The following is a 24,407-nucleotide window of genomic DNA, read 5'->3' on the forward strand; positions in this document are numbered from 1 at the left end:
TTAACAGCTTTTTATGAACTGTAACACAAAGTCAACAAATTTCCCCATGGTTACTATCTTAACAGTGACCATCCAGCAGTAAGTGGTGTGTGTGTGTGTGTGTGTGTGTGTGTGTGTGTGTGTGTGTGTGCGCATAACGATGACAGACAAACAAATAGTAAAAAAACAAATAAACTGCAGGGTTAAATTTGAGAATACAAACACTCACCTAATTCCACTATGTCTGCAAAAGAGAAGACGGAGAAAGTCACGCTATGTCGATAAATTGACACAAGGTGTAAACCTTGGAATATTGACCATGGGGATAAATTTGCCAGTCTTTGTGGGTTTATTCCCCCTCCCTGTGAACTCAGAGTGAACTGCAGGCGAAAAATCTACCTGACTGAACTGTGTATGAACCCTGGCTGTGATCCAGCCGGCGGGGATCAGCTCCACAAACCTTCACCCTGCGCAGGGAGAGTTTAATAATAACTAAAGGCTCCCGGTAGTTCTTCCACCCAGGGTGGAACCTGTAATTCATACAACAGGTAGTTCAAACAAGAAATTCAACTAGTCGAAGACTTGTTCCAAATCGTGATGCCCATTTCCAAAGAGTGGGCCATTCTAGCTGTTGGGGGAATCAGGGAGTTACTTGGCAGAATGTCTTCTTTCCTCCTGTGCTTTTATTGTAATTCAAATCTAGGAGTAGGAAGGCGATGTTCAGGCAGTAAAATGTGTTAATAACCCTTGTATAAATGACATGTTTCAACCCCACGAGTATACTCTCGATTGTGATTATGGGGACATCCATGCTGGCAGCTGCCAACAGAGCATAGCTCATCGGCCACAAGCACAGTGAGGAATGGCTATCGAGCGGAGATGACCCACTCACCTTCTTCATCCGGGGCCATGAGGAAGTGACCGTACACCGTCTTGGTGACCGTTCCTAAAGGGTTGCTGGCCTCGAGAGTGTAGTTGCCGTTGTTGATGTGCGTCGGGTTCTGGAAGGTCAGGCAGCCCTCCAGGTAGTCCTGGTAGAAGTCCATCTCGGTTCGGATGTAGTCGTTCTGGAGGATCTCCTTTTGCTTGTAGAACCAGCGCAGCTTGGGTTGGGGGTAGCCCCGAACCGTGAACTCGATGCAGGTATCGTGGCGCTGCTCGGGCTCAGCCAGCCTCAGGATGACCGGAGGAACTGCAGCGAAGACGGAAACAAACTGTCATTTACGTCACAGATTTGAGTAAAACAGACAATCCACCCATAGCATGAGGGAAACACCAGGATGAGCGGTTCCTGGATTCCCCCGAACGTTGTATTGCCCGTCTTGAAACCTTAAAGACTCTTGAGGGTTTGAGTCTGATTCTTGTGCTGTAACGTAAGTTGACAGAGTTCCACAACCCTTGGGCTGATGAAAACCTGTCCTAATTCTTTGAAGAACCTTAAAAAGACTCAACACAAAGCTGTTTTGATTTGTGTGTGTGTGTGTGTGTGTGTGTGTGTTACATATTGCAGCAGTAACAGATCGAGGGGCTCCTCTCGCCTGAAGCAGACAGAGGAATCTCCGCAGCATAAAGGAACACAAAGCCTCTCTTCCCTGACATGCAGCAACACACCTCTGAGTCCACAATGCCGCCAAGCTGAGAGGCAATTTATCACTTTAATACCATCAGATACATTTCATAAACAATTCATACACTGATTTGTCTCTGCGACGAGTCACCCTCGCAGCTACACCATCAAAAGGAAATATTTGGCAGTCAGTATTACCTGGCAGTCTCTCAGTGTCTGTTCTACATACCAGACACCATCCCCACCTCTCCCAACCAAACTTACCCACCAACTCCACACCTCTCTCTCTCACACACACACACACACACACACACTCATAACACGCCACTGCTTTGTCTCTTGCCGGGCTTCAATGCCTGCCGTTTCTATAGGCGTGTGTGAGCAATCCTATCTACATCCGCCAGATCTTCTCTGATGCGTGTTCACACAGATGACCCTGCAGCAGCCCCGATGAATCCCCACCCGCAGTCTCATGCACTGTGCTAATGAATAGTACAAGAGTTCAGATTACAATTTGAATATATATATATATTACATTCAAAATAACAATTAGTTGATGATTGCAGGCACCGAATGGGGAACTCGCGTGGCCAAATTTACCTTTGGAGGCCCCAGGGCAAAGGTTTGCTTTTGGGCCCCCAGACTCCGTCCTCACCTATGACCCTTTGCACATTGTCTATGTACCCTCCAAGCGTCCATTACTGTAAGAACAATAGGCTCAACAAAGCAGATTATACAGCAGCTGTGTTGTTTCTCCAGACTCAGTACTACTACTTCGGCCCAGGTTTTCTGTGTGGCTAAAAAACACACCGGCACGGCAACGAGCTCATGATGAAAGCGTTGACATGCTGATGTCTAGCAGGTGTAATGTTTACCATGTTCACAATCAAAGCTTAGCGCGTTAGCGTGCTAACATTTGCTATACGGTATTAAACACGGAGTACAGCTGAGGCTGGTGAAAATGTAGGTTATTTGGTCCAATTACCTGCAAAAGCTATAGTATTCAATATATTAGTTTATATAGGTTAAAAGTGTGCCATCATAATGGCACCATATAATAACTTGAGGTTGTTGCAATTCATCCTGAGACGACCAAGAATGTGTGAAGCTAATTTCTTGGGAATCCGTTCAATATGTCGAGACATTTTACCCGAAACCACAAATGTCAACCTATTGGTGGCGCTATACGATTCATCCTTTGGGTAACATGAAGGTCTGCACAGAGTGTGGTGCCAACCCATCAGGCAGCTGTCCAGATATTTCACTGGATAAGTGAAAGCTTTAACCTGCAGACGGCACCGAGGGAAAGGTTCAGGTAATCCGATAAGTCATCAGGACTTGTCCCATGGTGACCATATGGTGAATGTCTGTACTAAGTTTCATGGCAATCCATGTCATAAATGTAGAAATATTTCACTGCACTGTTGTAAACATATTTGCAGTGATTTGAATTAAGTATAACCAATACCTTCACCTTGGAGCTTTTTCGGCTCCTGTGGATCCATGAGTTACATCACATTACAGTCATTTAACAGACGCTTTTATCCAAAGCGACTTACAATTCAGTATCTATCTACACACCGTAGACGCAGCTACGGGAGCAATGTTGGGGTTAAGTGTCTTGCTCAAGGACACAATGACATGAGACTAGCAGAGCAGTAGCCGGGGATCGAACCGCCGACCCTCTGATTGAAAGACAGCCCTGCTCTCCACTTATCCACGGTCACCCCGAGTTGCCCTCTCTCAGCCCGGGTAGGTTTGTCAGTTCCAGTGCGGCTGCTCAGAGTCGGGACTTTCCTGATGTGGTCGGACAACATGTCGCACAACCTACTTCTTCTCCAGCGCAACATCCTCCCTAATTGTAAATACGACACGTGGGCTTCATCAATAAAACAGTGACAGACAGTGATTGACTCATTTATGATTGTCAAATAAATTGATAATAAAAGTAACTGTCAACCGCAGCCCTGGTTATTAACTGGCGTGTAGCTCATGTGTTCAAACCAAATAATCACCCAGCAAAAAGATGAACAACGCATTTATTGGCGTTTGAAAGCTGTCATTTCAGAAACTGCTTTGGCGATATTGTTCCTGCTAGACAATAGTGACAATAAAGTCATTCAATTGTACTAAAGGCTCAGGCAAGAGAGTGTGTGTGTGTGTGTGTGTGTGTGTGTGTGTGTGTGTGTGTGTGTGTGTGTGTGCGTGAGAGCGTGCTGGTTGTGGAGGCGTGTGCAAAGCTGTGATTTGGAGCACACGCGAAGGAAAGAGAAAAGATATAGATGGGAGAAGAGAAAGAGTGAGGAGGGAGGGAGATGAGCATGAAGTGAGGGCGGCATATAGCTGTGCAGCATAAAAACAGAGAGAGAGAGAGAGAGAGAGAGAGAGAGAGTGAGAGAGGAGAGAGAGAGAGAGAGTAGAGGGAGAGAGAGGAGAGAGAGAGAGAGAGAGAGTAGAGGGAGAGAGAGGAGAGAGAGGAGTGAGAGAGAGAGAGAGAGAGAGAGAGAGAGAGAGAGAGGAGAGAGAGAGAGAGAGAGAGAGAAAAAGGAAATTCTCCTGTTGATGGACAGTTAGGGACCGATCTATTTTCCCCTCAGTGTGGCTGTGACCCCAGTCTCAGTCAATACAATAAAAGCCATTACGGCGCTCCACAGTGGTCCCTAACAACACGGTGTCCTGGTGGAGCTCATCTAGATGACAGCCGTTGATAACTAGCCTTTGCTCCATGAGAACAGAGAATGTTAGGGCTCGTTGTACAACGCTATCTGGCTGCAACACTGGTGTCATATTTCAAATGCAACGCTCCAGTCGGATAGGAGGCCATGGCCAGCAGTGACAGAGGAGTTTCAATCTCTCTCGAGTTGAACCACATTGTGATGGAGATTTTAACTAAGAGGCAGCGTGCTGATAACAGTGTCTCAAGGGATTCAATCAGAAGGTCCTCACTAGTCACTCATTATCAGAGCCAATGCCTTGCTCTACCTGTACAGCTACTCCAGGAAAAGTACTAGAAACCCAGGCGCTAGTTAGTTCCTCATTTTGAACAGAGCGCTGTGCTTGTACAGTAGGACCAAAGGAAAACATGGTGAGTTGTGTGAGTACACAATGCTGTAGAGCCGCTATTGTTCCAGGCAGCAGCAGAACAATGGCTGGCAGAATTTGCATTGTGGTTAATTACAGTTTTTTCAACAAAAAAAAAAAAAGAAAAGAAAGAGAACTCATCTTTGAATGCAGAGAATGTCACTTGATGGCTGGTAATTTTGCTGTCAATCAGATTAGTCCCTAATCAGAGCGGCAGTTTAAGCTATTTTATGACATTTCCAGAAACAATAGGCTGCACAGGGGAGGAAATGTAATTACCATCGGAGCATGTGTTGAAACATTAATAAGTTAATTTGCAGCACCAGCAGAGAGTGTCAACAGAAAAGAAGAATGCCTGGAGATGTACGTCCCTGTGGCGTCCGTGTGGAGGGAGCCCCGAGGACCACATGTTGCAAAGTCAGTCTGTCATTGCGGCGCGGTCCTTAGCAGCTCTGCTTCGGTAGGGGAGGGTTTCAATCGGTGACAAATCTGTCCCTGTCCTGCAGCGTGATGCATTGCAAACCGCCACAAAAGACTGCGCTCTACGACAGCACGCTCGCTACAAAAAAGAAAAATGTCAGACATCTTTAATAAATACTGGCTTTGAATACAGCCTGTCCTGAATCTGCCCCGGGCCAATCCACAGGGTAAAGTTATCTCAGAGCTGACACATATACTGTATGGTGTAATTCATGCTCTGGATATAAGAGGAACATCCGAATGCTTACCAAATCGTTGCTTTATCGTTGCTGGGGGGATTTTCTCTTTTTTTCCCCTTTTTCCGCTCGGATCGAGGCTGAGCGTTTATGTGGCCTGGAGGGTATGTTCTTGCTAATTGGCTACATCAATTTCACTCGGTTTGTAACTGTGCAACACCTCATTGCATTCCAAATGTACCTGCATAATTTGGCTGTTCTGCCTGATAAAGGAGATTTGCTCTTTCCCGTCGTAAATTATTCTCTTAGACTGTCAGTGTCATTACTACGGGATGTATTTCCGTCTCCGACATAAGTCCATCAAAGCTGACACTAAAGACATCTCATGCAAAAGAAAGCTGGCCTCCGAGCCTCCTCACCGCACCGGCTCCATTCCACATCGCTTTCATTCCTGACTTAACAGTTATCTTCTCTGCTGTCTGCCAGATTTTGTCCGATACTTTGCTTTTCTTGTTAAGCAAATGTTTGCGTTGACACGCTAAACTAATTTGATGATTTGGACAGACAGACTGCCAAGTCTCCTACAAAATGTCTTTATATACAAAATACATTTAGGAGGAAACACTTGGTTGGTTAACGGTTGGCGTACAAAGAACAGGACGACCAATAGTTTTGGTCCTACTTGCTGTTAAGTTTAGGCTACAAACCCATTCTGTTAAACTGTGATGATGAGACCGGTGAGAGGGAATCAAAACAGAAAAGAAAACTGGCGTCAGCTCTTCCCTTCATGGTCAGTCAAAATCCCAACCAGCAGATCTGCTGTCTTTAAACTCAGCCAGTCTCAGCTATGACCAAATATGTACAGGAGCTGTTGGAAATTGATGCATTCCTTACAAAAACAATTGAACCCGATGTCACTTCATCGCTGGAGGTTAACGCCAGCATTTTCAAATTGTGCTGTGTTTTGGTGCACTGGATTATTGAAACCGTACCGGCCTGGCTGCCAAACCACGGCAGTCCACAGACGAGTCGATGGCCTTTAATGTGGATGAGCCACCAGCTCAGTGGTCGGCTGACATTTCATTCCAAACAATCACAACACCAGTCGTGTTAACTGATTAGCACTTTCAACCACAGAGCAGCGTTATTTCACATTTTAAGCATTAGAGTCTTATCCAGAGCATCCATGAAGAGCGAGCAAATAAGATCTAATACCCAGGAAACACGACTACTAATGGAGACATGACAAATACGAGGGTGACAGAAATGATGGTATTTCTGTTATTGCAGTGTGGGAGCGCCTGTGCCAACCCTAAAAATGTCATTGAAGGGGAAAGCATTGACTAGCAGAGTGATGAAGGCAGGAACTGAAGTGTGAACAGAAAGAGGACTTGGGCACCAGAAACAGAACTGAATCCTCTTTCTGTTCGCGTTTGTTCTAAATGAACAAACGACGTGAACGCAAACAGGTAATCTATAAGGAGAAGAGTGTGTGTGCCTGGCTCTCCAGCGCGGGTTTGAATGTGTCCTTCACGTCACTGCTGCCCCACGGCTGGAATCAGAGAAGAAATCCAACTCACATTGTACGTTGAGCTGGATGGAGGAGTTGGTCATCCCCACCACGTTCTCAGCGATGCAGGTCAGCTGGAAGTTGTTGTCATCTCGGCTGATGTTGAACAGCGTCAGGTTGATGGAGTGGATGTTGGGCCAGTACACATTGGACTAGAGGAACGAGAAAGAGAGACAATTAGGGATGTGAAGGACACATACGGTACCAGGGGGTTTAGATGTAAACACTCAAATTAAAGTGAATTATTGATTGATTCAGTAACATTGAAGGAGTGAAGGAGTTCCCAGTACCAGTGGGAATGAATCACTGCGGTGATCTAGTCTGATTTTATGACTGTAGGATTAGAATGCAAAGTGTGACATATTGTGAAATATGGCACTAATGTGACCGACTGATTCACAGCGTTTCACCTTTAGAGAGCTAAAGACAAGGCTTGTGTTTCCCTTCGGTTGGCCAGGTTCCCCGACGCCTCGCTCATCCCGATGAGCTACAGTATCTGTCTACCCTCGAACACGGAGCCTGAGGCTGAGGTGACTTTCATCTGTGAAGCCACGCAGCATTTTCAGACACCGCCGATCTCGTCTCCTCGCTGTTTATCTCCGTTGTTATATCCGTGACGTCCCCGGGGCCCCCGGGTCCGCCGCCTCACTGTGGGTTCAACCCAGGACTCGAAGTCTCACGGAATGATTTTGCACAGCGGTAGATCAACACGGTGAGCTATGCTGCGCCTTACGCACTTATTCCCATATGTTCCTCGTATGGGAATAAGTGCGTTAGCTCTACTTGATGGTTGACGATGACACGACGAAGGTCTGGATTGTTTCCCTTCAAAGCGGGATGAACGAGTCTCCGGAGCTCCTAAAGCCCAAACCTGCAAAGATTGTGAGTTCTTTGGGTGTAATCCCATACATGAACACAGTTTTAGATAGAGTATGATTTTGTTCATATCAATCTGTTGAGGTAATCATCCCAATGTTCTCAAAGAAGAGTTGGATCCTTATATATGATGATGAAGCAGGCAACGCAACAACATGAAAAGAGCCTTACTTAAAAAATGGAAGCGATCAGAATTTTTGGATGATATAAGCAAAAGGACATGGAGTATAAAAACCAGGGGAGGCATGAATATTATCTGCAAGCAACCAGGTGGGCCATTAGCGGCGTTATGATCAACGCTCCAACGATATTTGTGTTGCTCTCATATTTGCGAGAACCTCAGCAACAGTGTAAACATCATCACTCACAGTGTAACCCGATTCACTTACCATAACTGAAGCATGAATAATGGGACTGTGAAAACGTTGTGGAGCGCAACACTACACCGTCGGTAACGATGAAGGAACGAGTCTATTCCCCCGGTGCACGATGGACGGCTTCCCAACATGCCTACTGCCTCTCATGTAGCGGCAAACACAGGTTACATGTGTTGGTCCTGATTACTTCATGTGTTTTTCATGAACTGCCATTCTGCTATTTTTTTGGGGGTCATTTTGTAACTGCAGCGTCATAAAAACATAATGATTACAGTGAATTCACAGCTGTTTGTATGTGTGTGTGTGTGTGTGTGTGTGTGTGTGTGTGTGTTGGCTGACCAGGTGCGTGTTGATGGAGTGCAGGCCTCCTACGGTCCAGTCCACCTCAGGCAGCGGTGATCCAGATCCATTGCAGCTCACCGTCACATTGTCGCCCTCCATCACCAACACACTGCTGTGGCTCACACTGATCTCTGGTAAGTCTGGAAACACACACACACACACACACACACACACACACACGGTGTATGTTCATGTTAATACACACCTGTCACTGCCTGTGTCTACATATTTGCACACAAAATTAATTAATCACTTTTGATTAATGTTACAAAATGAGCACAAAGGAGGCACTGGGAGAAACAGACACAACACACACACACACACACACACACACACACACACACACACACACACACACACACACACAGTAGATGTCACAGGGATGAGTCACCACCAGGAGATAATACTGCAGAGTCTAAAGCCTCTGTCAACGCACAGCTCCTCACATCAGATTCACCCTCTGAACTCTGTCACACCTCCTCCCCTCCTCGCCTCCACTCGTCTCCTTGCTCCTCTTCTCTTCCCTCCGTTTCACCTTTAACCCCTTCCCTCCTTCTCCTGCTTTCACTGTCTCCCTCCGTCAGCCATCCTCCTTTTTCACCCTCCCCTCTCCTCCTTCCCTCCCTCCCCTTCAAAAAAATAAAAAATGCAGATCACCTTCCGTCCCTCCTCTCCGCCCCTCCTCCACTCACCACAGTTGTGGATGTACATGTTGTGCAGTCTTATCTTGGAGGCTCCGTTCCTGCAGTACAGCTGCTGCGTGTGGAGCCCGGCCTCTCCTCGCTGCTGCCACAGCTGGATCCAGCGGATGTCGCAGCCGCAGTCGAACACCACTCCGTCCAGGCGCCTGCACACACGATTATCAAACAACAAGATCAGCCTAATCAATACGGATGTGACGCAAAGCTACTCTCTGTATCTGGTAATGCCACGGACATGTCTGCGGCCATTTTGCATGATTTGTCATAAAAATAAAAAAAAAAGTGAAATGTGAATGTGAAGTTGGGCTGACAGAAAGGGGCTGTGCATGCAGTGGTAGAAAGTCCAGATGAAGTGAGAGACGCCTTCAAGTGTCTCTGAAAAAAACATAGAAAGCTGGGGACAACGTTGTTAAAAGCTCTCTGGGCCGTTTTGCATTTTGGAGATCTGGTCTCTCACTGCTGTCAAGCTTCATGTCACACTGAGCAACACGTCTGGTAAACACCGAGTATTTGACTTCATATTCTGTACATAGATTTCTTATTTAGTGAAGGGAGGCATGCCAGGAGAGAACTTAAAGGAATATATATATAGATATATATACACAATTTATACAGTTTCTTCAGCCTGTGTTACCTGTAAAAAATAGATTTTCTCTCATTTATCCAGCTATATGCTCATTGTCACGCTTGCCCATGCACGACGGACGAGTCTTTCTAAATAATGAGGTTTTCGCAAAGATGCATGTGTTTGGGAAGAAGAGAGCATACAGCTGGATATTTGAGACATGGATTAGTTTTTGGTCTATGATTAGTCTTGGATCAGTGCAAAGTGTTGAGGAGGCAACAGGCAACACGTACTTCAGTCTGCTGCTTCCAGCAGGTTGGGTGCACACTTAACCGTCTCCATGAGCAACAGCAAGACAGGAAGCACTAACGACCGTCAGCTGCACCAAAAGCCACATTTCAGCGCTCTCGAGCTCATTAGAAACACTAATACCAATCTGATACCAATCGTATCGACGCAGTCATCACTGTCAACACTAAAACGGATCAAGTGACGGCGGTGCACGCAAAACACGCCGGCGTGTGCGACGGTCACCAGTATAGGTGGTTTTATTCAAATCAACAGAGCAGATGAGGCCAGCACTGAGGCGCTCAAATGTGAGAAGGTCAGAGGTCAAGGCCGCGTTGAGGCGATCCGTCTCGGGCACATTAGCGGCGGCAGGTATCATCAGGCTCCTCGGCGCATGCACATCGTCCTCACGGCCGTGTGCGGCGCGACAGACGCATCATTCCGCATCGTACGCCACACCTGCATTTTGCATATGTCCAATTTGGAGGCTGTGATTGGATGAATGCCTGTCCAAATGTCCGTGACAGAGGTCAATAAGATATTGCAGAAAGCATGAATAATGCATGCGCTGCGTCCTGCATGCTGTATGAAGTAATGAGAATAGATTTCGGCAGGTGGGTCTCCCTTGTTATCAGGTGTTCACTGGATCCGATACTGTAGTCAGAGCTGAGCTTACCCATTGAGCTAACGAGAAGCTACATCCATCCTTTTCTCTCGAATGAAAGTGTCCTCAGATCGCCATCAGCGGTGGAATTATTTTTATCTTTTATGCTGACGCCAATGATCAAAGCCAAAATCTATGAAACTGAAGAAAATCTAATCTTTTACGTGCACATTTTTCAGAATAACACGTAGAAAAACAACCGATAAGATACGATCTGAACCTTTGTGTTCTTCAATTGCAGCAATTTGCGTTTTCATTACAGAACCTACATTAGGCCACACGATCATTTCTCTTTTCTGATGAATGCTTTCTATCTAAGATGGAAACGTTTGCACCAAAGCAGCCTCCTGTGGACGCTGAAGCCTACCCTGTATATATACACAGCACAGAGGAGTTCACGCCGCAGGCAGGACGCTCCCTCCATCACGGCGCCGGGGAGAATCCCACTTTTAAAAAAGGTTTTATTAAACGCTGAGCAAGTTGAACCACCAGGGATCAAAGCTCATCAGAGCAAGGCGGCCCAGGGTTTCCCCCCCCCCCCCCCCTTTATACTGTAATTATGTTAATTGTTAATAAGAACCACCACCTCCATACATTACCCGCTATTCCTCTGGGCAGCGCCGATCAGGGCCAACATGCAGCAAAGAGCTGAAAACAGCAGCGTATAGCGCTGAAATAATAAAAACTGCAACCCCTTCGCTTCAAACGTGTGCAGTACGGTAAAAAAACGTACAGTACGGTAAAATGTGTTCCACTGCTCCGCCATCTAAACAAGCTATAAGACAAACAAACAAAAAAAAACACAGCAAACTGACAGCTGGAAGTTGATAAATGTCTGGAGGAGAGCAGATTAGACTTTGAAAAGAACAAAAGCAAACAGGAGAGTGACCCCAGATACAGAGAGCTAACAGCATGGTGTTTCCTTGAAGCTGGCTAACGATCCACCCCGCCACTTCAGAGGAGAGGTAATGATCACCACCGGAGGCTGTTTTTCTGGGAAATATACACACACACACACACACACACACACACACACACACACACACAGGTGCTTCGGCTGAGGAGCCGCGCATCACAGGCAACGCTAAGCCACATCCTGGCATTGTTGCCGGCGCACTTTGATCTCAGCTTGAATGCACTGCTTCCTCTCCTTATGCTGTTGTCAGGAATTATTTGAGGTTTTTAAATCCCGCGTGTTTAATAAATCGCCTTATTTACCACAGGGCTCCTGATCTCGGGTGTGACTGTGGGTTGTATTTCCTGTGATGCCGGGCTTTGTGGTAATTCGGCAGAAAGACGTGTGGTTAGTCGCTCTGGGTGCTCCGCTCGTCACGCTGTAAGTCACTTTTACTACAATACAGTACATCCAGATGTTGATGCATATTAATAAGAGAAAAAAGGATTTGTGGATCTATACCTGACTAGTAATAAAGTGAGCTTTTATTCTAAAGGTATTTCATTACTTAACTATGAAGGATTACATTCAGTAACTCAGTCCTTTTTTACTCTAAAGTGACTTTCCTTTTAATTTTCTCCAACACCGAACTGTAAAATGTCTTCAAACTGTATATGATGATTGTCAATTACAATGCATATTTACAGTGGAAGCAAATTTATATTCATCTCGTCTTGATTTTCCCAAAACGGCAGCCTACACTAAAATGACTTTACATTTTGTACAACAAATTGAAATGTCATTTTGAGAGTCTTTGTAGTTGCTTGGTGTCTCTTTGTTTCTCACTGCAGCTGTTTTGCATCTCTTTGTTGTTGTCTTGGTCTCTTTGTGGTTGTTTAGTGTTTCTTTGTAGTCGTTTTGAGTATCTTTTTGGTTGGTAAATGTCTCTTTGTGGCCATTTTGAGTCTCTGTAGTCATTTTGAGAGTCTTTGTAGTTGCTTGGTGTCTCTTTGTTTCTCACTGCAGCTGCTTTGCATCTCTTCGTTGTTGTCTTGGTCTCTTTGTGGTCGTTTTGAGTCTCTTTTTGGTTGGTAAATGTCTCTTTGAGTGACATTTTGTTGGTAAAGACGGACCCTTTGTGCCTCATGGGCCAGTGTCCTGTCGGCCTGTTGTCCTCCTGCTGATGCTGCTTTGTTGCTCGTCACAGAGAAAGGTTGGCGACTCACTGCACACACACACACACAGACCCGGTGGAGCTGCGACACTACGGCGAGCCCTTTTAACATTTAATCAGTAGCGGTAATAGCAAAAGTATCAACAATTGCTTTTTTGACAAGTTAGAATTCAGAGGTAGTACACACAATGTTAATTCTTCATATCAACAATTAAATTCATACGAGTGGAAATGTTCATTGTAGAAATCTGTAACTTCACGACATCTTTTACCAACCTCTACCATCAACCCCCATGACAGATTTGTTTGACGTGTTGTAATTCCAAGTTGACATATCCATTATGTAGTTTGACTAGTTGCAATTCTAACCAGAGAAGTGCACTGATTAGTTCAGATAGGTGTGTCTGCAAAGACATCTGCTGTAACGTGTGAGTGATTGAATACAACCCACGCCTGTCACTCCGATCCACAAATATCTGGTCAGGTATCTCCAACAACGTACGTACATACAGAAAATGATTATGGTGATTTGTGCGACGTATCGGAAATGAACATGGTAATTCTGGGCGACATATCCTTAACAGGTGATATATTAGCCTCATCAGAAGTGCATTTGTTGCTATCTGAAAGAGGACATTACATTTCCAACAGTCACAATCCTGGAAATTCAATGAATCGTTATTCTTACCGACAATTAAATGAAATATTTCTGTAAATCAGTTGACTAGCTGAAAAGTAATTTCTACGTGTTGAAATACATTAAAATGTCAGATATCTTACATTTACATTTTAAGTGTTCAAAAAAAAAAGAAGAGACAAGACAAGAGTGAAATCTAAATCAGCACTACTGATTGACTGTTCAAGACGTGAAACGAGGTGATCTTCTAGTTACAGATGGTCTCTGAGACAAACAAATATAGATGCACTGAAAATCTGTTAGTCTGTACGTCTTGTGATTTTCATTTAACGACAGGCCTGACTGTTTACAGTGGTCACTTCTCCACAAACATACCACGTCTCAGGTGTTCAGCATCATATCATGTCTGCAGCCACCGTGTCCATCTATAAAACCCTTTTACAGGCTTCTTGTTTGTGGACAGTCATCATTGCACCTGGTAAAATCCCCAGTCTTTGGGTAGAAATACGTAAATCTGCCACCGTTAGCATTGTTAACTTTAAGAGCTATGTGCTACACGCGAGGAAATATTGACCGGCGTAGAGCAAAAGTAACAAAGGGCGGAGCTTACTAAACAGTCAAATCTTTCTCTTTGATGGTACTGAATTGGATTTTTTTTTTATTGAATCATATAAATCTATTTTTGCTCTCACACGCTCATTGCTGTTGTGTTTGTGCACTACACCACACCATAGATCACTTGTCAATCACGCACCGTGGGAAGCAGCCATTATCATTACAGGGTGGTGAAAAACAAGAGATCATCTCGCCGTCATGCCATCAGATCGGCTCCTGGAGTCTTGAAGCAGTAAATTGACAGTCGGACATCTATTCATTGGCAACCGGCTGAATAAACAAGACGTGGCCAAGTTTTTTATTTTTTAACTTTTTGTGCGCTTTCACTCTCTCTGTGAAATGTCAAATTAAACTCCGTCTTCATTTTGCAACAGGGGTTGGGGAGATAAAGAATAGTATAGATCAATCAGAGGGAACACGGATAGAGCGGAGAGTTGACACGGCCGATGTCACATTTAATACTCTTCTCGTCAGCAGGGGCTTTTACAGCCATAACCATTTCTCCCCTGATCCTTGCTAAATTTGCTAAACAGTTGCTTTTACCGCACCGCTCTGAGTATGATTGCTTCACCACACTCCTGGTTGTCGCTGGACCCGCTCCATCGCTCTGGCGCTGTATCTTCCTGCCCGTGTCATGGATAAAGCAGTATGCTGCAAATGAATAAATCACCGCATTGTCCAATCGCTGCTTCTCTGTGAGCTTGAAGCCACTTGGCCATGCGGCGTCCCTGCAGGCGCTCTCACTGCCTGACTTTTCTTTTCTTTTCTTTCTGTTTTTTCAAACAGCTTCGGCTTTAATTGTCTGAGGAGCCAGACCTGACTTTGGCTTATCGACAGCACCACCTGCACTGCAATCAAGTAGAGGAGACGGGACACCCGAGTCAGGTCAGGGAAGGCTCCAGGTGGGAAAAAAAATGGACAAAGTGAGCGGGAGCCTCAGGCAATTTCCTCTTCAGAGCCAAAGATTTGTGCAGAGACAGGTCTACTTTTGGTGGCTATTTTTATAAAATGGATGTTGTTAGAGGTCCCGCCTGTATCCATAGTGTATATTCAGGATGGATGATGTATTGATACGTGTACAATCTATTTCTAATCTAAAACAAATGTCACTGCAATTTTTTTTTTTTTTTGCAATCACTCAAAAAAAGGATGGTCAATTTCAAACCCAGTTTTCGTCCCTAACCACTTTGCCAATAGCTTATCTCAAATACACAGACATGTTTGTGGCTTTAGTTACATTTACATGATTATATTTAAAGTAACTTGAATTACTCAGTTGTCATATCAAAGGTACTGATGTACCTTTGATGTACATGAAAATACATTTTCAAACGTGAAATGTGATACTATTCATCCCTGTTGCCATAATATATTCCATATAGCATCTACTGCACTTCTGTGTGTTGTGCATGTCCCTTCACAATTCATGTGAAGGGGATGATTATGAGCTAACTTCTTTTGACAATTTCACTGCAATAAAATCAGGACACGACTAGAATAGCGCTTGTTATAATGGTTGTGTTAAACTGGTCATGTTGTAGTTTACATCCCTGTCTGTCCAAAATGATAACACCTCATCATTTTATCCTGTTGTGTGAAATGTCATGATCGGCAAATGAATTCTTGAGTTATGGCCAAAAGCGCGTTTTATGAGGTCACGGTGACGGTTGACCACTAAAGTCTAATCAGTTCAACCTCGAGTCCAGGTGGATCAAAATGTGAAGAAATTGTCTAAAGGCTTTCTGAGTTATCGTGTTCATTACAATGAGAATTATGTCACAGTGACTTTGACCTTCGACCTTGAATCCAGCCGGAAGTTTCTGCCGAGACGGACGACCCAAAAACAACGGGCCACAGCTGCTGGGGGTATGAAATGGCGTTGAGGAGAGTGCCGGGCGGTATGACCAAAAATGTGTATCCCGGTATTTTGTAAGATTATACCGGTTTCACGCCATTTGTTTTCTGCGTTAACGCATAAATTAATTAACGTCAAAAAATTATTTTATCACGCGTTTAATTATGAAGCGGACATTTTTAACACAAGAACCAGCCAGCAGCCAGCGGTGAACAGCTGTTTGTGTGGCGTGCCTTCCGTCACTTCCTGCTTCCTTCACCTACATTCCCCTGGGTCCTAAGCCCCTCCATGTACAGCGTCTTATCACCCTCTGTGTACCAACTACATTACATTTATAACAAATACTATATTACCTATACTGTCTGACCAAAATACTCAAAAAAGCAAAAGTCTCTTTGCTCCTCCTGCATCGCTCCGTTCTGTTCTTAATGTAGCGACGGAGCCTCTCAGCTGTTAGCAGACCGGTACTACCGGGGCAGCTAGCGATGCCGTTCGGCGGTGTAATTATATAAATGTACAATTATTAGTGTTACAAATTGTTTATGTGTCACAAACTGTTTTGCAGTTGCCCCGTTAAGGAGCATTAGTTGTGGGTTATTAATTGTTGTTATAAAGTTATAACCATGATTAAGGGTTCCTCTCAACACAGTTAAGACAACTAGCTCCGACCGTACAGCAGTTGTTTCGGCTATGCACCGGTATGGCGGTATATGAAACATTGATATCATACGGGAAATTAAAACCGGTATACCGGTATACCGCGCAGCACTACGTTGAGGTATACCCAAATATAACTGAAATATGCGTTTCCCTCGTACATCTCAAAAACTCGTACTGCCGGGGACACAAGGACGATCAGTGTCGAAACTGGACACGCGACTCTGGATTAACAAGCGATGGAGCTTTGTGCAGCGGCGGGGGCGGAGCTTCAGGGCTCTGCGGACTGAGTCCACACCTACCTGGGTCAACAAGCGATGAGTAGTTCTCGAGAACGCTGCAGGCGGCACCACAAGGAGCCAAGCAATCGGCCAGCTGCGAACGAGCACCGCACCAGTTGCTTTTATGGGGGAAAAGCTTTTGTATTTGCATTTGGACTTGTGGCTGCTTCCCCACAAATAGTAGCAGGCAGTCTGGGTTTTCAGATGGGGACCTCTGCGTTGTCTCGGCCACTGCTGGCCCCTCTTCTAATACACCTAATACTTTAGTTCTCCCTTTCCCTCTCGTAAGGCAGAGGGAAGCAGTCTTGTTTTGTGAGGAGTCAGTGTAACGAAGGTTAGAATTCAGTAATTCACCGATCACGAAGCCCTCTGAAATGTGATGTCTGATTCATCCTAATCCACTGGCGGTCAAGTGGTCAAGTCATATTTCATCCATATTCAAAGATTATTTTGCGGAGAGAGGCGTGAATGTTTGAGCCTGGATTAAAGCGGCGCCACCGGAGTCCAGGGACACGTTGCTTCCGGCAGATCGATACGGTTGCTAAAGAATGAGAACGCGTTCCTCTTTTGGGCGGACCAGATGGAATGAGCTCCTCGAATGCTGCTGCTCACTCCGCTTCAAACGACCTCCAGTAATCCCACCCAGGATGGCACGGCGACAGTCGCCCACCCGTCCTTTAGGGTGTCGCGATCGGCAGCGCGCGCCGCGGCGAAGAGGGGCCGCGCAAACAAAGAGAAGGAGACGATTATCCGTGTCTCATCCGGAAGCAGCACACGGCACGCCGCCCATTGTACGGCCTCAATGTGATGTTGGGGCCTTTTTCACAGGAGCCACAAAAGACTTGAGATTATTGAGATCCCACTGATAGCATTGTCGTTGTCACCGACACTAAGATATTGCAGCGAGTGTGAAAAATCTGTGCAACCGACCTGCGGAAACAAAGCGACTGTTTTGGCAGCGGCACCCGGCTTGATGAGAAGTGCCGGATAAGGGGAATAACAGACTTAATGCACATCAACTGATAGGAAGTACTTTTTCCTCTTTAAACGTTGCCTCATCACGCAGGGCGACGGGCGAATGATGTCGAAGAATCGGCTCCTCAAACCCACAGAAAGCTCCACATGGTCGTGTCAGAGCAGCTGAATAAGCGATGGTTGTGACGGTTACACGACTCTGTCCGACGAGTGAAACGTGTCGCCGACTATGAGCCAAGCAGCAGTTGAAAGCAGGGAATGTAGCGTTTGGAGTCCAAACGTGGCCAAACGCAACGCTGTGGTGAAGCCGCGTGTTGTTTAATGCTGACGTCAGCAGAGCGTCACTATTTCCTACTACATATACGTACAAATGAGCTCTTTTCTTAATAGGAACAGACAGCAGATCAGTTTGTTTAATACGTCCTTTTGTCACTGGTCCATTCTGATCATGGACTTGTGTTGTTGTCTCTGCTGCTCTGCGTTTTTAGTTGCACCGACACTATGCTTACTGTTTAAAATCTAATTCCTACGTGCCACAGTGTGCCTTCCATTTCCCCCACACAAACATGCAGCGATATAATCCTTAAAAGCATTGGCACTGTGATGCTTTTTGAATGTAATTCGGGCTTAAAAAGAAACTATTTCCACATCTCCTATTCGTTGCAGGTCACTGTCACCGTGTTGCAGCTTTGAAATTGCTACTCTTTCATTGTTAAAATAACATGAAATACAATTACAATAGCAGCGCCTAGAGTGACTGAGATAACACGGTGTAGCGACGGCGTCGTGGCAAAGGGCCGCGCTCCCCTTTCGTCACATGAAACGGAAATTACTTCAGCCGGTTTGATCTCCCTCTATTTACATAATATCCGTGTGGTTGGGCAGCACGGGTGGGCACTTATCATTGATACTGCATTGTGTATCATTCTAATAATTAAAGGCTATGGGCGCCCGGTGAGCGCGCTTGATTTGGCCCGATTGAATGATTGGCACTTGCTGAGCTAATATGGTGTGGGTGAGCACACCAAGACAGTGGAGGGAGTAATGATGTCAGGGCCGCGTCGCAGACTCTGCCCATGATGGAGTGACTCATTTCCTGTTAGGGAGGCCTGATTCCACACGGCTTCGTTCTTTCGCAGACGCCTCGGCCCGCGTCTGTGCCGCCACGCCGCTCCAACTGACACCTCTTAACCAAACACAGCAAATTGAATAGACACGAACCCTCGCTCCTCATCAGCATTCCCTGGGGGAAGGAGAAAAAGAAACACGGGCGTCACCCCGGCCCTGCTTTCCATGTCGAACAACAAAGGCGCCGTTTGTTCGCATCTAAAATGGTTGCTTGAGGAGGAATGGGATGACGCGTCGGAGCGAGCCGTGCTCTGAGAGCTGCGATGGCGATCCGGTTAAGGAAGGATCGGCGCTAGTTATTCTAGTCCGTGGTGTAGTCTGTCCAGGAATGTGAGGCCATTTAACTGAACACCAAGACTGCTCTCTTCAGTGACTCAGGAGGCAAAATGGTCCTGGTCTTGCTCTTCTTGTATATTCTCGTGTGAAAGCTGCACAAAGTAATAATGAAAAACAAAACGTAATAAATTAGATTTATTATGTATTTATTAAGAGTTATGTAATAAATACATCCTCCTCAGCTTAACACCAAGCAGTTTTGGGGTGTTATTGCTCCATTCACTGTGGTCTTGTTCTACACTGTAATATTTGAGTCCTGCACCTCTAAGGAAACGGTACGATCATAGCTAGAAGTAGAGAGAACTCAAAAATGTCTTTTGTGTAATACAACACCGTTAAATTGCCATAAATCCTATTACATCAAAAATTGGAAAACAATGGAATCTATATATCCAACCTATTTCAAAGTGCCCAACAGTGTTACATGATATATATATATATATATATATATATATATATATATATATATATATATATATATATATATATATATATATATATATATATATATATATATATATATATATATATATTGAACTATTGACATTTTTACAATCTCTACTCACAACCTCTCCTGTCCTCGCAGCCTGCAGTTCACTCAAAGTTTCAGCAGCAGCAACGAGAGGCGCTTAAGGCCAAAACTAGCTTCTACAAAAGCAGAATGGGACAGCTGGTGAGACAACAAAAGTACAGAACTTGTACAGTCCAGTGAAGAATGAAATTCACAACCCAATAACAGGCACAATGAGGGATTCAGAGACCCATCTGCCTCCGCCGAGGGCCCACAGTGAGATGACACTTGTGCCGCGCCGGCATGGGGTCCGCCGCGAGTCGCTTCCTACACAGGACGGATAAAAAGGAGCCTGTGCTATCATCGGGGCCTGCGTGTTCTAAGTTTTCCTCAGGATCGCGAAAGCTAAACGCTGAGAAACACAGAACTATACCGTCAATTTCAGCAGGGCTTTCCCTCCGCTCTGCCCTGCCTGAATCGTACGGCGGCAGGACTACCCCAGATCAGTGTTGTGCCGCTCTCTCAGAGGACCTGCCCCGCTTCTACCTCCTGGAAATAGCACAATCAGGAGGCCTGCTTCAAATAGTCCTGCATCGCATCCTGCTACACCTCAGCTTTGAAGGCCAGGTGGCACGAAGGGGGGGGGGGGGAGGGGGGGGGGGGGGTTCAGAGCACAATCACATGACGGATAGCGCCGACAGGCGCAACATCTACCAGACAGATAGATAGATAGATAGATAGATAGATAGATAGATAGCATTTATGGTACAGGTAAAGCAATAAAGATAACAGAGTAAAAAGTATGAAATACAAAAATGGAAATGCAAAATATATACAATAGAAATATAATAATATTAAAATTAACTAAACAATAGTGCAAAGATTTAACCAAACAAAACGACAGGTCGGTCGTTGCAATGTTCTCATTTCTTGAACGATCACTGAAATATTCATAACAAACTCATCCTATACCAGACCATTACACCTCCTGTGCGCCTTCATCAAGTCAACAAAGGACTTTTGCGATCGCAGTGCGACTGTGCTTCTATAGGTTCAGCCTTTTTACACGTGCTCACACAAATTAGAGGGTTTCTGTAGAACAAAGACAGGCGTTATAACGGCATGCGGTGAGGACAATTTGTATGGCGGCAGATAGTGTGCAGGGAGCGATGATGAATCACGCTAATAAAACACAAACAAAGAGAGAGAGAGAGAGAGATCAGACGGGGACTTACAGCTCGGAGAGCTGGAGGTGCTGGAAGAGCTGCCACGACAGCGTGGTGAGAGGATTCTTCGACAAGTTTCTGCGGAGGAGAGTACAAAAACACAAAGCGAGGGTTAAATGGATTGGTTTTTATATATGAAGCGTTTCATGTCTCCTGCTCCCTTTCATCTCACATCATCCCTTTTATTCTTGTTTCGATGTGAAGTCCCATACATGTCACCCTGGGTCATTTTGCACATTTTCTCTCTTGCATTTTTTTGGAGTTAAACGCATTTTTCTGCCTCGGTTGACATCACCCTGCGCTTAATGTATATCCACAGCGCTGCCGTGCGTATCTGCAAGTTGAATAAACGAAATGTCTGTGAAATCAAATAGTTCAGCTCAACTGAAATAGAATAAAGTAAAAGAAAACAAATGGGGGGGGAGAGTGGATAAACAGGCCTGCATTGATGGCTAACAGTGCTATTGAGCAGGAGAGGGAAACAGGCCTGGTTGTGTGGAGCTTCAGGACTCTGGCAACTCAATAAAAGAAAGTTGACTGCTTTCTAGTCAAATAATTAAATTGACTGAAGGAACCCCCTCCGGCTCAGGAAGCCACTAAATTTGATAACAAATATCCAGAGACTTAGGAGTGATCCGACCAGAACCAGTTTAAATATTTATAGTTTCTACTCTTCATAAGAGATGCACCATGAGAGCTCAAATCCTGTTCTGCAGTCCGAGAGTCTCGCTCTATCCGATCGTCGGTTCTCCGTGACGTAGCGCATGTGCGTGGTTTTGACTGAGATGACTCACGCTTTGCACAATACTGTAGCATTTACAACACCCGGTATCACAGCTCAGTGTCTATAAGGGAACGCATGGGAGTCATCCACTCGGCCTCTAACTGAAGCGACACGCGCAGGACATGGCGTACAGCGAGAGATAAGAGACATTTCAACAGCCGACAGAGCACAGACATGAAAAACAGAATACGTTTCACAATACAGCAAATGGGCGTATTCAACATAATGGATTACCCAGATGTTCCTCCTGTAACATGCTAGGAGTGCGTTAAACATTGTAGAGGTAACTCACTAAGGCAGACAAAATACACACACAAATAATAAGTTCAAATAAATGTCAGAAACAATATGAATGATCAAAACGCCAATAAGGACGAATAAATAGCAGTATGTAAGCAAACAGCAGTACATATGTTTAGTGTTTAAAGAAGTTCCATCACTCTATGGCAGGTTCATTTGTATGGGAGACCTATTAGACACTCCTGTAACCAGGAGTGTCGCCATGGCAACAGGCAGCTGAGGATGTTGCAGGTCTTTTTTATTTCCTGTGATATCACTCACACACACACACACACACACACACACACACACACACACTCACACACACACACACACACACACACACACACACACACACACACACACACACACACAGGTAAAACCCAAACAGGTATGTTTGCACAAAGTCACTCACACACCGGTTAAATAATATTGTCACCTTGAAATACTTGTGCAACTGCATTGCTGCTCTGAATACGGGGGATGTGTGTGAGAGGATGTGAAGATGCTGCATGGAAATTCACCTCCCAAAGAGAAGCTGCGGTCCCAAAGGGACAGTACCATACACAGAAAGAATACATTATAAAGAGAGAGAGAGAGAGAGAGAGAGAGAGAGAGAGAGAGAGACAAGGTGGGCGAGCAAACAGCAGCTCATTAGGTGGTGCAGAGCAGGACCGCTCTGCACCTTCGTCAAATCCCCCCCCCCCCCCGAAATAGACAGATTAATTTAGACCACAGATCTCCAAATAGACACACGTCACACGTCAGACCTTAAGAAAGATCTCCAAATATACATACAGTAGACCCCAGACCTCTACGTAAGTATTAGAGTGAATGTATCTGAATAGAAGTCAGTTCATTTAAATGTGTTCACTTCCTTGTTGTTGATGTTCTGCATGTTCTTCAAACCTGGTGTGCAGCGAGTCGTATGAGCTTCGTGAAAAATTCAAGAACTTCAAATTGAGGGATTTCAGAGAGAGTTAAAAAGATAAAGATAGAAGCTAAAAGCCCACAGACCACACAATCGAGACAGACGACAGCGAGCACTGTTCCTGTGGAGCTGGTTAGGATCTTTATTCACTATTGCAATCACCAAAAATCAAAAACGGCATGTGTTTACATTTGGGTTTTTATGCGGATTACTGAATCATTTTGTATTTATGTTAATTACGTCACTCTCCCGGATTCATTGAAAGCAATAGACGCTTTTGGGAAATAAGGCTTTCTTGCTGAGAGTCAGATGATAAGATACAATATATATATATATATATATATATATATATATATATATATATATATATATATATATATATATATATATATATATATATATATATATATATATATATATATATATATATAATATTCTCATCTGTGTCTCTGCCAAAAATCTTATTTCCCAAAAAAACCATTCTGTTCCCTTTATCCTTAACATGCTTGTTGGATGCAGGTGTTATTTAGTTATGCTAGTTTATGAAACGCTCATAGAGACGCTGAAATATCACTTATGCTTAAGTTATGTAAGGGAGCTGCAAATTAAAATCACGTTTTACTACTTGTAAAAGCAAACAAATGTACTTAAGACAGCAATACACAAGTGTGTGTTTAAAACACAAGAGCCTCGAGTGACAAATGCAAATGTTTCTTTTACACCTTTTGTTGTTGCATGCAGATAAGTGAGAGCGAGAGACCTCCGACAGGAAGTGTTCCGTTTTCAAAGGTCATCCTTCGCATCTCGACAAGAAATGTCAGCTAAAATTGGATCGGGAGGGGTAAATTAATTAATAAATATATAAACAAATCAGCAAATAAGGCATCAAAGCCGACGGAATGCCAAAAGACAGGAGGTGAGGATGGGGCATTGATTATTAAATTTAAAAATTAGCTGTGGAGAAAATGAATTAGAAGCCAGGCAGCTGTGTTTCCAGGCCTGGAAGGACATAAACTCCCCGACACACAAATACACACACATAGACCTCCGCCGTAAAACAGACACAGTTGCTGTTCAGTCACCGAGCCACCACCGATCATCTGCAGACAGCGCTCATTTAAATAAGAAATTATGTGATTCACATGAAATTTTCATTAGGTTGGGGTGGAAAATATGCGCTACGGCGACGGATGTATCCGGGTGTTAATATTGATGGCGTTGGCTCCCCAGCCGGAGGGCGACGAAGCGAATGCTAAGCCGAAACCCGGGTGTTTGCTCCTCTGCAGAGGAGGTGCGACTCCTCCCCCCCCCCCCCCCGCTTTAATAATTCTGTTTGGCACAAATGCCATTGGGAGGGCTCGGCTACTCGAGAGGGTTGGCTAATTAGTGCAGCATCACTGGTGGCTACTGTCTGAGTGTGGGGGAGCGCTGCAGATTGACATTCAGGACCACGCAGA

The 24,407-nt window shown here is 44.8% G+C and overlaps 1 protein-coding gene across 7 annotated transcripts in view; it reads right to left on the minus strand.

Moving 5' to 3' along the window:
- The window catches only part of LOC137887461 (NT-3 growth factor receptor-like), a 157,153-nt gene that overhangs the window by 73,332 nt on the left and 59,414 nt on the right, over positions 1-24,407 (minus strand). For 6 of the 7 annotated variants that reach the window (XM_068730480.1, XM_068730481.1, XM_068730477.1 and 3 more), the window contains 6 exons: positions 20,966-21,034; positions 9,141-9,295; positions 8,446-8,588; positions 6,864-7,005; positions 872-1,171; positions 209-223 (listed from right to left, as the gene is read on the minus strand). In XM_068730480.1, the coding sequence (XP_068586581.1) occupies positions 209-223; positions 872-1,171; positions 6,864-7,005; positions 8,446-8,588; positions 9,141-9,295; positions 20,966-21,034 (824 nt within the window). The remainder of the gene's footprint in view (positions 1-208; positions 224-871; positions 1,172-6,863; positions 7,006-8,445; positions 8,589-9,140; positions 9,296-20,965; positions 21,035-24,407) is intronic. The other variant, XM_068730478.1, reaches the window with a different exon arrangement.

Source organism: Cebidichthys violaceus, unplaced genomic scaffold (genome assembly GCF_023349555.1).
Source record: "Cebidichthys violaceus isolate CVI_PGR_0920_01 unplaced genomic scaffold, fCebVio1.0.p SCAF_5, whole genome shotgun sequence".
Lineage (NCBI taxonomy): Eukaryota > Metazoa > Chordata > Actinopteri > Perciformes > Stichaeidae > Cebidichthys > Cebidichthys violaceus.